Source organism: Thamnophis elegans, chromosome 7, assembly GCF_009769535.1.
Source record: "Thamnophis elegans isolate rThaEle1 chromosome 7, rThaEle1.pri, whole genome shotgun sequence".
NCBI lineage: Eukaryota > Metazoa > Chordata > Lepidosauria > Squamata > Colubridae > Thamnophis > Thamnophis elegans.
In genome coordinates, this window is record NC_045547.1 from 5780051 (window position 1) to 5792985 (window position 12935).

General features: G+C 44.7%; 1 protein-coding gene across 1 annotated transcript in view; it reads left to right on the top strand.

The window, feature by feature from the left end:
* TAF3 (TATA-box binding protein associated factor 3) overlaps nt 1–12696 on the top strand; it is a 166637-nt gene extending 153941 nt beyond the window's left edge. Inside the window, 2 exon segments of the mRNA XM_032221269.1 lie at nt 8159–8265; nt 12035–12696. Coding sequence (XP_032077160.1) covers nt 8159–8265; nt 12035–12149 — 222 coding nt within the window. The 3' untranslated portion in view covers nt 12150–12696.
* The last annotated feature ends 239 nt before the right edge of the window (nt 12697–12935 follow it).

Here is a 12935-nt window from a genome sequence, read left to right on the forward strand (position 1 = left end):
TTCCCACCAAAGGTGGTTCCTATTTTTCTACTTGCATTTTTTACGTGCTTTCAAACTGCTAGGTTGGCAGAAGCTGGGACAAGGAACGGGAACTCACTCCATTACATGGCGTAGGGATTCGAACCGCCGACCTTTCTGATCAACAAGCTCAGCATCTTAACCACTGACCCAACCACGTCCCAAGTGTCCTCCACTTACAACAGTTCATTTAGTGACCATTCAAAGTTACAACATCACTGAAAAAAGTAACGTATCTCCATTTTTTTACACTTAACGACCGCTACTGCATCGCCATGATCACGTGATTTACATTTGGCTGCTCAGCAAAATATTTACAATAGTTGCCGTGTCACAGGGCCACGGGATCCCCTTCTGACAAGCAAAGTCAGCGGGGCGGACAAATTCACTGAACAGCTGTGCGACTCACTTAACAACTGCTGCAATTCACTTAGCAACTGCATCAAGAAAAGTCTTCAAACGGGGCAGATCTCACTCGACAATTTTTTCCACTCGGCCCACATCAATTCTGGGCTCCGCGGTGGTCATAAACCGAGGACTCCCTACAGGAGTGGGTTGCTCCCACAATACTACCGGTTTGGTGCGTGCAAAAATTTTACGTGCGCTCGCTTCGCTCGCAATCATGCCAAACACATGCTCTACGCATGTGCACATTTGCACAAAATTAGGTCTGTGCATGGGCATAAAGTTTTTTAAAAAGGGAAAAAAATTACATTTGTGCAATTCCAATTGTTCTACGCCTGCGCAGAACCGAAAATCAAGATGGCGTCCCCATAGGAGAACCGGTTTGGGGGCGTGGTAGGCCTGAGTCGCTTCTGGTTCCAGTAACCTAGGCCACCAAACCACTACCCATTCAGCCAAACAGGGCCAAACTGGTAGGAACCCACCCCTGACTCTAACCCTGTATATGTAGCCGAAAGTGCAATTGGTCTGAAAAAGTAAAACAGGCAGGAAATAGGAGAAGGGGAGTGTAAAAGGCAGAGAGAAAGAGAGAGAGAGAAAAAGAAGTTCCCTCCTCGCTATTTCAGAAATGAGTAACTAAACCACAGGGGGGCTGACTTTTGGCCAAACAGGACGTTCGAGGTCGGATTCAACTGCAGTTCAAATGTAATCAGCCTTCATCTTGATCAGATAGAACTTTACTGAAATACACAAGGGGTGCCTTCCCCTATGCGACATCCCCGGGAGGAAGCAGCCCACAGCTCCCATCATTCACAGCCAGGAAAGGGAGGAGGGCTCCCTTGCACCCTCGTTCTCGTTAGTTAGTTGAGTTGGATCAAGTTTGGCCAGAAGTACTAAGCCAGCAACCTATGTTCCTGTGCTACCCTATAATGGATGCATCTCGGAATCAGACCAGAGCTGGAAGGGACCTCGGAGGTCTTCTCATCCGGCCCACTGCTCAAGCAGGAGACCCCATACAATTTCAGGCTGTCCAGTCTCTTCTTAAAAACCTCCAGTGATGAAGCATCCACGACTTCTGGAGGCAAGCGGTTCCCCTGGTTAATTGTTCTCACTGTTCTCACCCTCCTTCGTCCTAGCCTTCAAGTTTTTGCTTCTGATCTAATCAAGATCACGTGGAGTGTTAATACCACTTTGTAATGCCTTGGTAAGGCCACACTTGAAATACAGCATCCTGTTTTGGTCGCCACGATGTAGAAAAAAGATATGGGGACTCTAGAAACAGGGCAGAGAAGAGCAGCAAAGAGGATTAGAGGCCTGGAGGCGAAATCATAGGAAGAACAGTTGCAGGAACTGGGTATGTCTAGTTTAATGAAAAGAAGGACCAGGGGAGATATGATAGCAGTCTTCCAATATCTCAGGGGTTGCCACAAAGAAGAGGGGGTCAAGCTATTCTCCAAGGCACCTGAAGGCAGGTCAAGAAGCAATGGGTGGAAACTCATCAAGGAGAGAAGCAACTTAGAACTGAGGAGAAATTACTTAGAACTTAGGAAAACCTAGAATGTAGGACAACTTAGAACTGAGGAAAAATGACAGTGAGTACAATGAACCAGTGGAACAGAAGTTGCCTCCAGAAGTTGTGAATGCCCCAACACTGGAAGTCTTTAAGAAGATGTTGGATAGCCATTTGTCTGAAACGGTATAAGGTTTCCTGCCTAGGCAGGGGGTTGGACTAGAAGACCTCCAAGGTCCCTTCCAACTCTGTTAAATTTAATTTAAATGTAAAGATAGAAAGACCTGAACATGGATTTACAGAAAAACAAAAGCATACGATGCCATCAAGAGAGTAAAAGAATTGAAATGGAAACAGGCTGGTCACAGTTTCCCGCCTAAGCAGAGGGTTGGACTAGAAGACCTCCAAGATCCCTTCCAACTCTGTTATTCTAATTTTGCCATCTCTGCTCCTCCATCCAACTTTTGCATACATTCCTCCACTGTGCAATCTACTCCATTTCTGATTGGGGGGGGGGGGAGGAAATCATCTCTGTAGGTCAGTTTTACTATTTGCTTCTTCTGCAGAAAAGCACCAAAAATAATTTACCTGGCATGTTAAAAACTCTTTGTCTGCCAATTCTGGACTGGCGTCGCCTGGTGCCCTCAAGTTTTATACTTCTCAAGCAGCACTTTCCTGTTTAGTAAATCTGCCGTCATTTCTGGAGGGGATCCAGCGGCAAATACTTTACCTTGGAGAGATGGTTTTCCATATTAATTCCATCCAAGCTAAATCCCAGCCGTTGTTATTAAACAGAAATTCTTTCCCCTTCCATTAGGCATTTATGCAATTCCAGCTTTCGGTCAGTGAGAAATCTCTGACATGTTGGCTTAGGTATATCAGAATCGTTGGTTGGTGGAATTTTCTTGGTTGATAAACTCTCCAGAGAAAAACTTCCTCCTAGGCCTGGAAGCAAAGCTGGGCTAAAGAGCCCCAGGCCTTATCAGTGGTTGAATACAGACATTGTGTTCTGACCTTGGCTTCCCAAGATCATGAAGCCGACTCTTCGTCCTATAAAGCCTCCTTTTTTTTTTTTTAGGTTAAAGGGAATTCCTCTCCAGCAAAGTCCCGGCCAACAGTCTTTCATGAGATTTCACAACTACAGACCTTATCAGGCTTGGAGAGCTGCCAAGCCAATATCTTCCAAACTCCATGCTGTAGCAGCAATTACTTGGCAAGAAGTCAAGAACAGATTTTCCCCCTAATGAGTTGAACTAATTGTCTCCTGCAAACTCCACTCCCCTTTCGCTCCTCTTTATTCCCTATGGGAAGGGCCATTCACCATCCTCCCAATTCGGTCCCCGTTCCTTAGCTGTTCCCTTCACCTGGCAGCTCTACGCATGTGCACATCGGGAAAAGGCTCCAGCTGTTCCTCTGCCCCACTGATATCCGACTCCAAAGGCAGCTGATAACTGTTGGAGTGCCCTGGCCCCCTCTCTGCCTCTGATGCAGAGCCCTCATCAGAGCCTTCCCCAGCCTCCAGGACTGGGCCAGGTTCCTCCCCAACCTCCTCACTGTCTGAGTCTGCCACCAGCTCCACTAGTCGCTAGCTGCTGGCGGGCCACAACACCTAAGAAAACAGTCATTTCCTTGCTGACATACGTGTTTGCATGAATTCATCCATGCAAACCTAGGTTCATGATTCATCGTATGGTCAAACCCATTCCCCTTAAGATTTAGTCAGCCAACCATTTTAGATTAAAAACAATAGTTTTTATATCATGTTATCACGTAATTTACCAGGCAATTGTATCATTTTACATCAGAGCTTGTTTAGGTGATTAATGGAAGAATCCCGGGCGTAAAGGGGAAATTTAAGCATATAGTCAGACTGTTTGTTTGTTTATTTATTTGTTTGTTTATTTATTTATTTATTTAGAATCGTTCAATGGTGAGACGGGCGGCCTATAAATTAAATAAATATTTATGAAATGTATATGCTGCTCAACAGTTTCCTTCCTTAGGCTTTTGCTTATTTTGTTTCCCTCAACTTAGGAAAAAAGCCGTCACAAAACAGGGAAACCTATGCAGGAGAAATGTTCATAGCTGACTACTGTATATACTCGAGTATAAGCCTAGTTTTTCAGCCCACTTTTTGGGCTGAAAAAAGCCGCCTCGGCTTATACTCGAGTCAGTGAAAAATTTGCCCGAAATGGAGGAGAAAAAGGGGCGGGGCCATGCCGCTGGGTGACACTCGTGAATGGCCCAGTGCCCCTGTGAGTTTCCCCTCCCTCTGTGTCAGTTTGCCGCGCAGCGCGCACCGCACCATCCCCCCTCCTTACGTTCTAATGTAATGCAGGGCTGTCTTACGATTCCCCTTCCTCCCCCTCCTGCCGCTCTGCAACGATGTCCCACCTCCTCCTTGTTATGGCAAGCAGCCACATAGCGATGTCCCACCTCCTCTGGTACAGTGATCCAATGATAGGAATCACTGTGCCGTGTGTCATAGGAGGCGGGACATCGCTCCCGCGGCTGCACGGGACATCATCATCACAGCGGGACATCAGCATCATGAGGTGAGTGAAGTATTTCATTGAATACACCGCTAGTTTACTGTTTTTCTTTGAAATAAATATTCAAAAACATTATTGGTATCTATTTTTATTTTTGAAATTTACCGGTAGCTGCTGCATTTCCCACCCTAGGCTTATACTCGAGTCAATAACTTTTCCAGTTTTTTGTGGTAAAATTAGGTGCCTCGGCTTATATTCGGGTCGGCCTATACTCGAGTATATATGGTATATATTTAGAGTGTGATTTTTTTTTCACGTTCATTTCATCTGTCAACTAAAAATAGGCTGACACCCATATATTTAAGCTCAGATTAAATCCAAATTAATGGATTTAAGACCATTAAAATTGAACGGCCTAAGTGCTGGAAAGTTTCTCCTATGTTGACAAAGGAGAGAAGACCTTTCATAAAACCATTAAGTTCTAACAGAAGCCAGAATTCCAGTGTGCATTTTGTCCAAAATAGGATTGCTTCAATTATAATGTAATTCATCACATGTATGAATGTGCACCATAATGAACAGAAGAGGCTCTGCCAGCCTCTTACAGTGTTATAAACTTTCTGATTTTCTCTCTCTCCATCTCTCTTCCCTTCCCTCCCTCTCACACACACATACTCCTCATCTCTCTTTCTGTCTCCATCTTCCTTTCTTTCTCTTTTCTCCCTCCCTCTCTCTCTCACACACAGACACACTTCATCTCTTTCTCCATCTGTCTCTCTCTTGTTTTCTCTCCCTCCCTCTCTCTCTCACACACACTTCATCTTTCTTTCTCTCTCTTGTTTTCCCTTTCTCTGTTTCTCTCTCTGTCTCTCTCTCACACACACTCTTCATCTCTCTCTTTCTCTCACTCTCCATCTTCCTTTCCCTCACAGACATACACGCTCCATCTCTCTCTCTCTCTCTCTCTCCATCTCTCTCACATACACTCTCTCCATCTTTCTCTATCTCTCTCACACACACTCTTCATCTCTCTCTCTTTCTCTCACTTTCCATCTTTCTCTCACAGACATACACTCTACATCACTCTCCCTTCTCTCCATTTCTCTCTCACACACACACTCCACCTCTCTTACACACACACTTTATCTCTCTTTCTATCACTCTCCTTTCTTTCTCTCACAGACACACCTCCTCCATCTCTCTCTTTCTCTCATTCTCTCTCCCCCCCCCAATCTCCCTCTCTCCCCCCCACCCCTTACCCTTTGGTAAATGTCGTAGTGTGACAAATGTCAAAGGAATGGAAAGTTACTCAGTAACTATTTTTTTATACCCTTGATCTTATCAGTGAGCTGAGTTGGATGACTTTGGCTAATAAGTACTAACACAGCAACCTAAATGCTTATGCTGTATATATTAGACGCACATTGCCAAGACAGCCTCCTGGGAGGGAGGGAGGGAGGCGGCCGAATGAATGAATGGAAGGAGAGCATGGTAGGGCGGTCACCAGTTTCAGCTCCCAATTGGGAAGTCTTGTTTCCGCCAACCTAGTGCTGGCGTCTTCCAAGCCATCAAATGATACGTCTGTGGAGTTTCTCAGCCATCCAGGTCATGGTTGTCCCAAAGATGCTTTTCCAAAAGGCAGCTGGACTTCCTTCGTTTTTACTTGAAGACGTTTCCCTTCTCATCCAAGAAGCTTCTTCGGTTCTGATTGAGATTACCGGCCCCGTTATCCACGGCTAACAAGATGTTTGGCTCGGTGGGTGGAGGGTGGAACTCACAGACCAAGTCAAATGGTTTATCCCAGGATGAGCAAGGCTGAGACAGCCCCTTGGCAACTGGAGCCAACGGTGGGGATCAGAGGTGGTATTCAGCCGGTTCGGACCAGTTCGACCAAACTGGTAGTGGAAATCACAGGTGGGAGGGCCACCTGCCCCTGCTCTGTGCAATCCCATTTAGGCACTTTTTCAAGCTGTGTGCATGCATGTTCAAAGCACATGCACGGAAGACCGATGTATGCATGGATGCGCGCACTAATATTTGCGAACCGGTAGGGAAAGTAAGTGAATACTCTTCCTGGTTGGGATGTGCTTTAATGGTGGGAGTCAAACATTTTTACTACCAGTTCTGTGGGCGTGGCTTGGTGGGCGTGGCAGGGGAAGGTTACTGCAAAAATCCCCGTTTCCTCCTGATCAGCTGGGACTCAGGAGGCAGAGAATCGATCGGGGCGAGGCCAGCCAGAGGTGGCATTTACCGGTTCTCTGAACTACTCAAAATTTCCGCTATTGATTCTCCAGAAAGCTGGTCAGAACCTGCTGGATTCCACCTCTGATGTGCTTGGTTATTTCTTAAGCACATCAAGTTGCTTTCCGAAAGAGAAGCAGAGGCGGTGGCCTTCAAGATGCCATATCCACATTATCCCAACCCAGGCTCAGCTTGGCTCGTTCTGGAATTAAGCTCCCAGAATGAGCCAACTTCATAGAATAATAACCGAATAACAGATTGGAAGGGACCTTGGAGGTCTTCTAGTCCAACCCCCAGCTCAAGCAGGAGACCCTGTAGTATTTCAGACAAGCGGCTGTCCCTTCTCGCATTAAAAACCTCCAGTGAAGGAGCACCCATTACTTCTGAAGACAATTCAGTTGCAATTATTCAACTTTCAGACAACTCCACCTGGATGACTGAGAATCTTTATGGAGATTGATCTTCATTAACAAGTTTGCCTTTTGAACAAGCCATGGGCTGCAACTCTCCGAGTAATGAATAAGAATGGTTGGAATTGCTTATTTTTCTTCACCTTTCCAAAGCAGGAAGTTGTTTGTTTTATGTATTTTCTTGTTTTTATTGAGTTCTTCCATTGTAACGTGCCTTGAATTTCTCTGATCTAGCTTCCTTATAAATCTAATATATTACTATTGATATTGTTATCCAAGGCTGCATGCCTGCATTCATACCATGTTTGTTCAAATAATATAGGACTTAGACATATACCGCTTCACAGTGCTTTACAGCCCCCTCTAAGAGGATTGCAGAGTCAGCCTATTGCCCCCAACAATCTGGGTCCTCGTTTTACCAATCTGGGAAAGATGGAAGGCTGAGTCCACCTTGAGCTGGTGAGAATCGAACTGCTGGCAGTTGGTGGTCAGCAAAAGTAGCCTGCAGAACTGCATTCCAACCACTGCACTATCATAGCTGTGGTGGGATATTTCTGTTTCTCCCCCCACCCCCACATCCTTGAGCTATTAAATCAGTGTTTCTTAACATTGGCAACTTTAAATTGTGTGGACTTCAACTCCCAGAAGACCACACAGCTTAAAGCTGTCAAGGTTAAGACATACTATGTTAGATATCCCAAAGGTGCTTTTTTCAGGAGGCAACTGGATTTTCTTTCCCTTTTTTCTTTTGAAGACATTTGGCTTCTCATCCAAGAAGCTTCTTCAGCTCTGACTGGACGGTGGGGAATGTGGAAGGATTGATATTCCTTGAAGGCAGCTGGTCATTTGCATCCTTTTAGAGGGTCATTGAAGCCCTTGGAGGTTTATCTGTGACCTCAGAGGTCACCTGAATTAGTGCTCCTGGTTCCTGTAGTCTGCATTTTTCCCCTCCTCTGGAAATCCATTCCCACTGCCTTTTAACTATGTTAGATAGCTATTGTGGAACATGTAGAAAGAAATCTACATGAAATGAGACTTCTGCCCACTTGAGTCTTCAGTTTCTCCTTCCTTTTCTATCCATCCAGATCCGAGATGAGTGGGGCAACAAGATATGGATCTGTCCCGGTTGTGAAAAGCCGGACGATGGCAGCCCGATGATTGGGTGTGACGACTGTGACGACTGGTATCACTGGTAAGTGGCGGCGGCGGCGGCCATGTTCTGCTTCCGAAGTCATGTGGGAGAACTCTTGTGGGACTTCTGGGTGTTGTAGTCTTAGACATACAAATGATATGGAAATGGTCATTTATTACCTAAGATTGTGTGCTGTCGGCTTATTGTAATCCCCTGGAAGCATACAGACAAGATCTGAACACAAAAGTGTCCAAATTGGAGCACTTGGTCTGCATGCAATCATTTCTCAAAACATTGCTTACAATCAGTTGTCAGGGGTCCAAGTAATAGATCCATAGCAAGCAAGATTCCGAGGCAGGTGGATTCCTCAAAGAATAGCTTTATTGGATATATCATAATTGGCACAGATCTGGTGAAAACCGACTCTGAAGCTTCCTGCGGTTTTCACCTAATTAAAAATAAAAGTTTCCCCCCCAACCCCAAACAATCCCTCGCATGGTCCAATCAAGGCACTGCCTGGTTGCCTGGCGACCTCACTCCTCCTTCCTCTACCCCGGTGTGAGAATGTCCTTGGTTCCCAAGAAAAAGCATTTTATTTTGGCTACAAAACCCCAGCTCCAACCCTTCATATTTCCTCCTTTCTGCCGCCATGAAACCAGGCTGATGTCAACACTGAAGCTCCAAGATGGCTTTGGTCAGGTCATCTTCAGTGTTGACATCAGCCTGGTTTCAAGGCGGCAGAAAGGAGGAAATATAAAGTCCACGCAAATAATCTCGCTTTGGTCCAGTGGTTAAGGCACCAGGCTAGAAACTAGGAGAACACAAGTTCTAGTCCCACATTAGGTATGAAAACTGGTCATGTGACTTTGGGCCCATCACCAGGAGACAATGAGTTCTAGTCCCACTTTAGGCATGAAAGCCAGCTGGGTGACTTTGGGCCAATTACCAGGAGACAGTGAATTCTAGTTCCGCCTTGGGCATGAAAGCCAGCTGTGTGACTTTAGGCCAGTACTTCAATCCAACTCACTTCACAGGGTGGTGGTGTTTGTGAGGAAAACAGGAGGAAGAAAGTGAGTGGGATATGTTTGCCACCTCAAATTATTTGTGAAAAATAATAAAGGCAAGATTTATGGATGGATGGATGGATGATTGGAAGATGAATATAGGTATAGTTACTATATTTAAGAATATCAGGCACGAAAGATCAGGTTCGCATGTGAAGGTCCAATTAAACTCATTTATTACTAAAAGAAAACCCTATGTACAGTACAAGAATCTTCTCAACTAACTGCTAGCACCTGCTTGGAGTAAGATAAGGACCAATAGAATTCAAGGAGAGTTGGGCTTAGTCCTCTTGTGGCTACCTAGGGATTCTAGACTCATTCCTCTTTTAACTCTGCCTCCAGGTTCTGCCACCATCCTTCTTCTGCAATAAGTAAATGAAAACTCCAGTTAAATCTGGTTTATTTTTTCTCCTAGCCCTTTCTTCCTGTTTTGGGGACGTTCCATCCCTGGGCTTAACACAGCCCTCTTTTTAGATGGTTTTATAGACCCCTATAAATTAAAACAGGGTTTTCCAGCAGCCAAGTGATACATTCGGGCTGTCCTTACTATCTCCGGTATTGAATTCCTCCTTGCAAAGCACTGATGTGAATATAGACTTCCCTGAGTTTTTCATTACTTAAATAATCCGAAGAGTATTTTTCCTGAACTGAAAGAGATTTATTCAGTGAACTGAGCAATCGTTCTACGCATTTAAACAGACAAACGGTCCCAGTGGCTTTATATATATAAAAAAGAAGTGTGAACTTTTTTTTTTATTAACTTTTTTTTTCTTAAACCTTTAATTTCCTATATTTTTCAGCCAAAAAAAAAAAAAAAAAAGCAAGCTATGGAATTCTTGTTTATATATGCATGTCTTTTTAAAGGATGAGGAACTATATCCAGTGGTGGGATTCAAATAATTTAACAACTGGTTCTCTGCCCTAATGACCATCTGGGTAGGCGGGGCTCAGTGGTCATGTGATTGGGTGGGCGTGGCCAACTCAACATCACTCAGGTCGATGGATGCTTCACCTTAGCTGTGACAATGTCATAAGGGTTAACCGGAGAGGCAGTTTCTGTAAGCAGGGAGAAGAAAGATGAGGCTAGAAACAACACCAGAATGTTTCCTTCCTGCCTTCCTTACAGGATTATCCCTGTAAAGTGAGGAAAAACAAAATGAGATTTCTTCCAACAACCGGTTCCCCGAACTGCTTATAGAAAGTTAACAACCGGCTCTCCCGAATAGGTGCAAATTGGCTGAATCCCACCACTGAATATAACCCTTTAGATTAGAACCAAAGAACCAGTGCCCTAAAATGAGTAAAAACAGTAGAGGAAGTGTGTAAAAAAAAAAAACCAGAAAGAACATTCTTTATGTACAGATGCATTCCAGTTTATGCACGATGTGGGAAAAATATATATTTATATCTGGAAGTACAATTCAGAGAAAACGCCTAACGCTAATACTCGGAGATCTGCAGCCATTCTAAGTATCTTAAGAACATGTTTCACAAGAGAAACTACAGGAAATAACACTTGAGTAAATCCTCCGGTGCCTCATTTTATTCATATCTGCAGGAGGATTTTGAGGTGGGGGAAAACACGAGATCAGCGCTGACACCACATAAATTACAATTATGGAATCTCTTCAGTTATGTTTGTGTGTAAAAACGAAGCCATCGTCAAACAAAACGTATTTTGGTGTTGTTGCTTTTTTTAAACCACGTTCTATCCAACCTCTGTCACAGGATGGCGAACTGTTGTTCCCTCCCCTTTAAATCAAATTATTGTTAGTCCTTGACTTGTGACCATTTGTTTAGCGATCATTCGAAGCTACAACGTCACAAACTTAGGACGGTTTTTCGCCCTTACAACAATAGCGGTATCTCCGGGGGACACATGATCAAAATTCCGACACTTGGCAACTACCTCATGTTTATGATGCTTGCAATCTCCCTCGGTCGTGTCAATCCCCTTTTACGACCTTCTGACAGGCAAAGCCCAGGGGGAAAACAGATTCACTTAACAACCATGTGACTAACTTATTAACCATGGTGGTGATTCACTTAACACCAGAGGTGGTATTTATCCAGTTCAGACCAATTCGCCTGCACCAGTAGCAGGGCTTGCCCCAAAGAAGAGGGAGTGAAACTATTCTCCAAAGCCCCTGAGGGCAGGACAAGATGCAATGGGTGGAAACTAATCAAGGAGAGAAGCAACCTAGAACTAAGGAGAAATTTCCTGACAGTTAGAACAATTAATCAGTGGAACAGAAGTTGCCTCCAGAAGTTGTGACTGCCCCAACACTGGAAGTCTTTAAGAAGATGTTGGATAGTTATTTGTGTGAGCCTAGGCAGGGGGTTGGACTAGAAGACCTCCAAGGTCCCTTCCAACTCTGCTATTGTATTGTAAATTGCGGGTGGGCCTGCCCCCCCATCCTGGCTCTATTCCGTCTGTTTTTTGAGCAAAGCGCATGCACTGAAGGTGGGGCGCATGTGTGGACAGGGCGCGTGCAAGAGAAGCTTGTGCGTGTATGCACACACATTTGCAAATCGGTAGGGAAGGTAAGTGAAAATCACCCCTGCTGAACACCCATGGGGAGAAAGGTCATAAAATGGGTCAAGGCTCACTTAACGGCCATCTCCACTTAGCACCCGAAATATAGGGGCTACGTTGTGGCCTTAAGTCAAGGATGACCCGCGGCTGTTTAATCCTGTTAAAAATTTGCAAGGACGCGTTCTCCTCCTCCCGCCATCGTTCACCCCTTTCTCCTTTTCCTTCGCAGGCCCTGCGTCGGCATCACGGCTGCTCCCCCGGAAGAGATACAGTGGTTCTGCTCCAGGTGCGCGAGCAAAAAGAAGGACAAAAAACACAAAAAGGGGAAACACAAAGCACACTGAGGTTGTGGAGAATTGGACATTCCTGCTCCTGAGTCCTCTTTTCAGTCCGGCTTCTGCTGCCCTCTCCGTTGCCATCACATTTCTAAGGATTTTGATTTTTGGGAGGAATCGCAAAGACGCACATCGTTACGCACAATTCTCTCCCTCCAGTTGTCTCTCTCTCTCTCTCTCCTCCTTCCCCAAGTGTGAACAGCACAAATTGAGAATTTAACAGACTCTCCAGCCAGAAGAACAAGCAAGCAAGCAGCAGAGACCTTTGTAAATATCGCACGCCTTCCCTCTCCAAAGTTTGCTGCTGATTTTTTTTTCCTGGTTTAAGTAGCAGGAGAGACTAATTACGATCCTTTTGAAGCCCCTGGAGTGATTTCCACAGCCCCCGGCCTCTTCCTTGCAAAGATAGAAAAATCAGATTTGACTCCAGGATGGAGATTTTTTTTTTTTTTCTGATGGGAGTATGTGAAACTTCTTTCTCCTTGTTTTTTTCTTCCTCCCCCCTTTTTTTTTTTTTACAACAACATAAATAAATCTGCCTTAGCTTTTTGTGAAATGACTTCCCTTTTCTTTCGGGGTTGTATATATTTGGGAGGGGGGGGTTAGGTTTCTCTTCTTCAAATAAAAATATGAATTGGATTTTTCTCTCCCCTTCCAAACCCCGTGTGAATTAAGATTCGATCTGGAAAAAGAAGAGATTTTCACCTTGCTCATTTCAGAAGTTCATCGAAGCACTTGCTAGAAATAGATTGATTTACTTTTTTGACTCGGGTTGATACTTAGATAGTAAAGGTA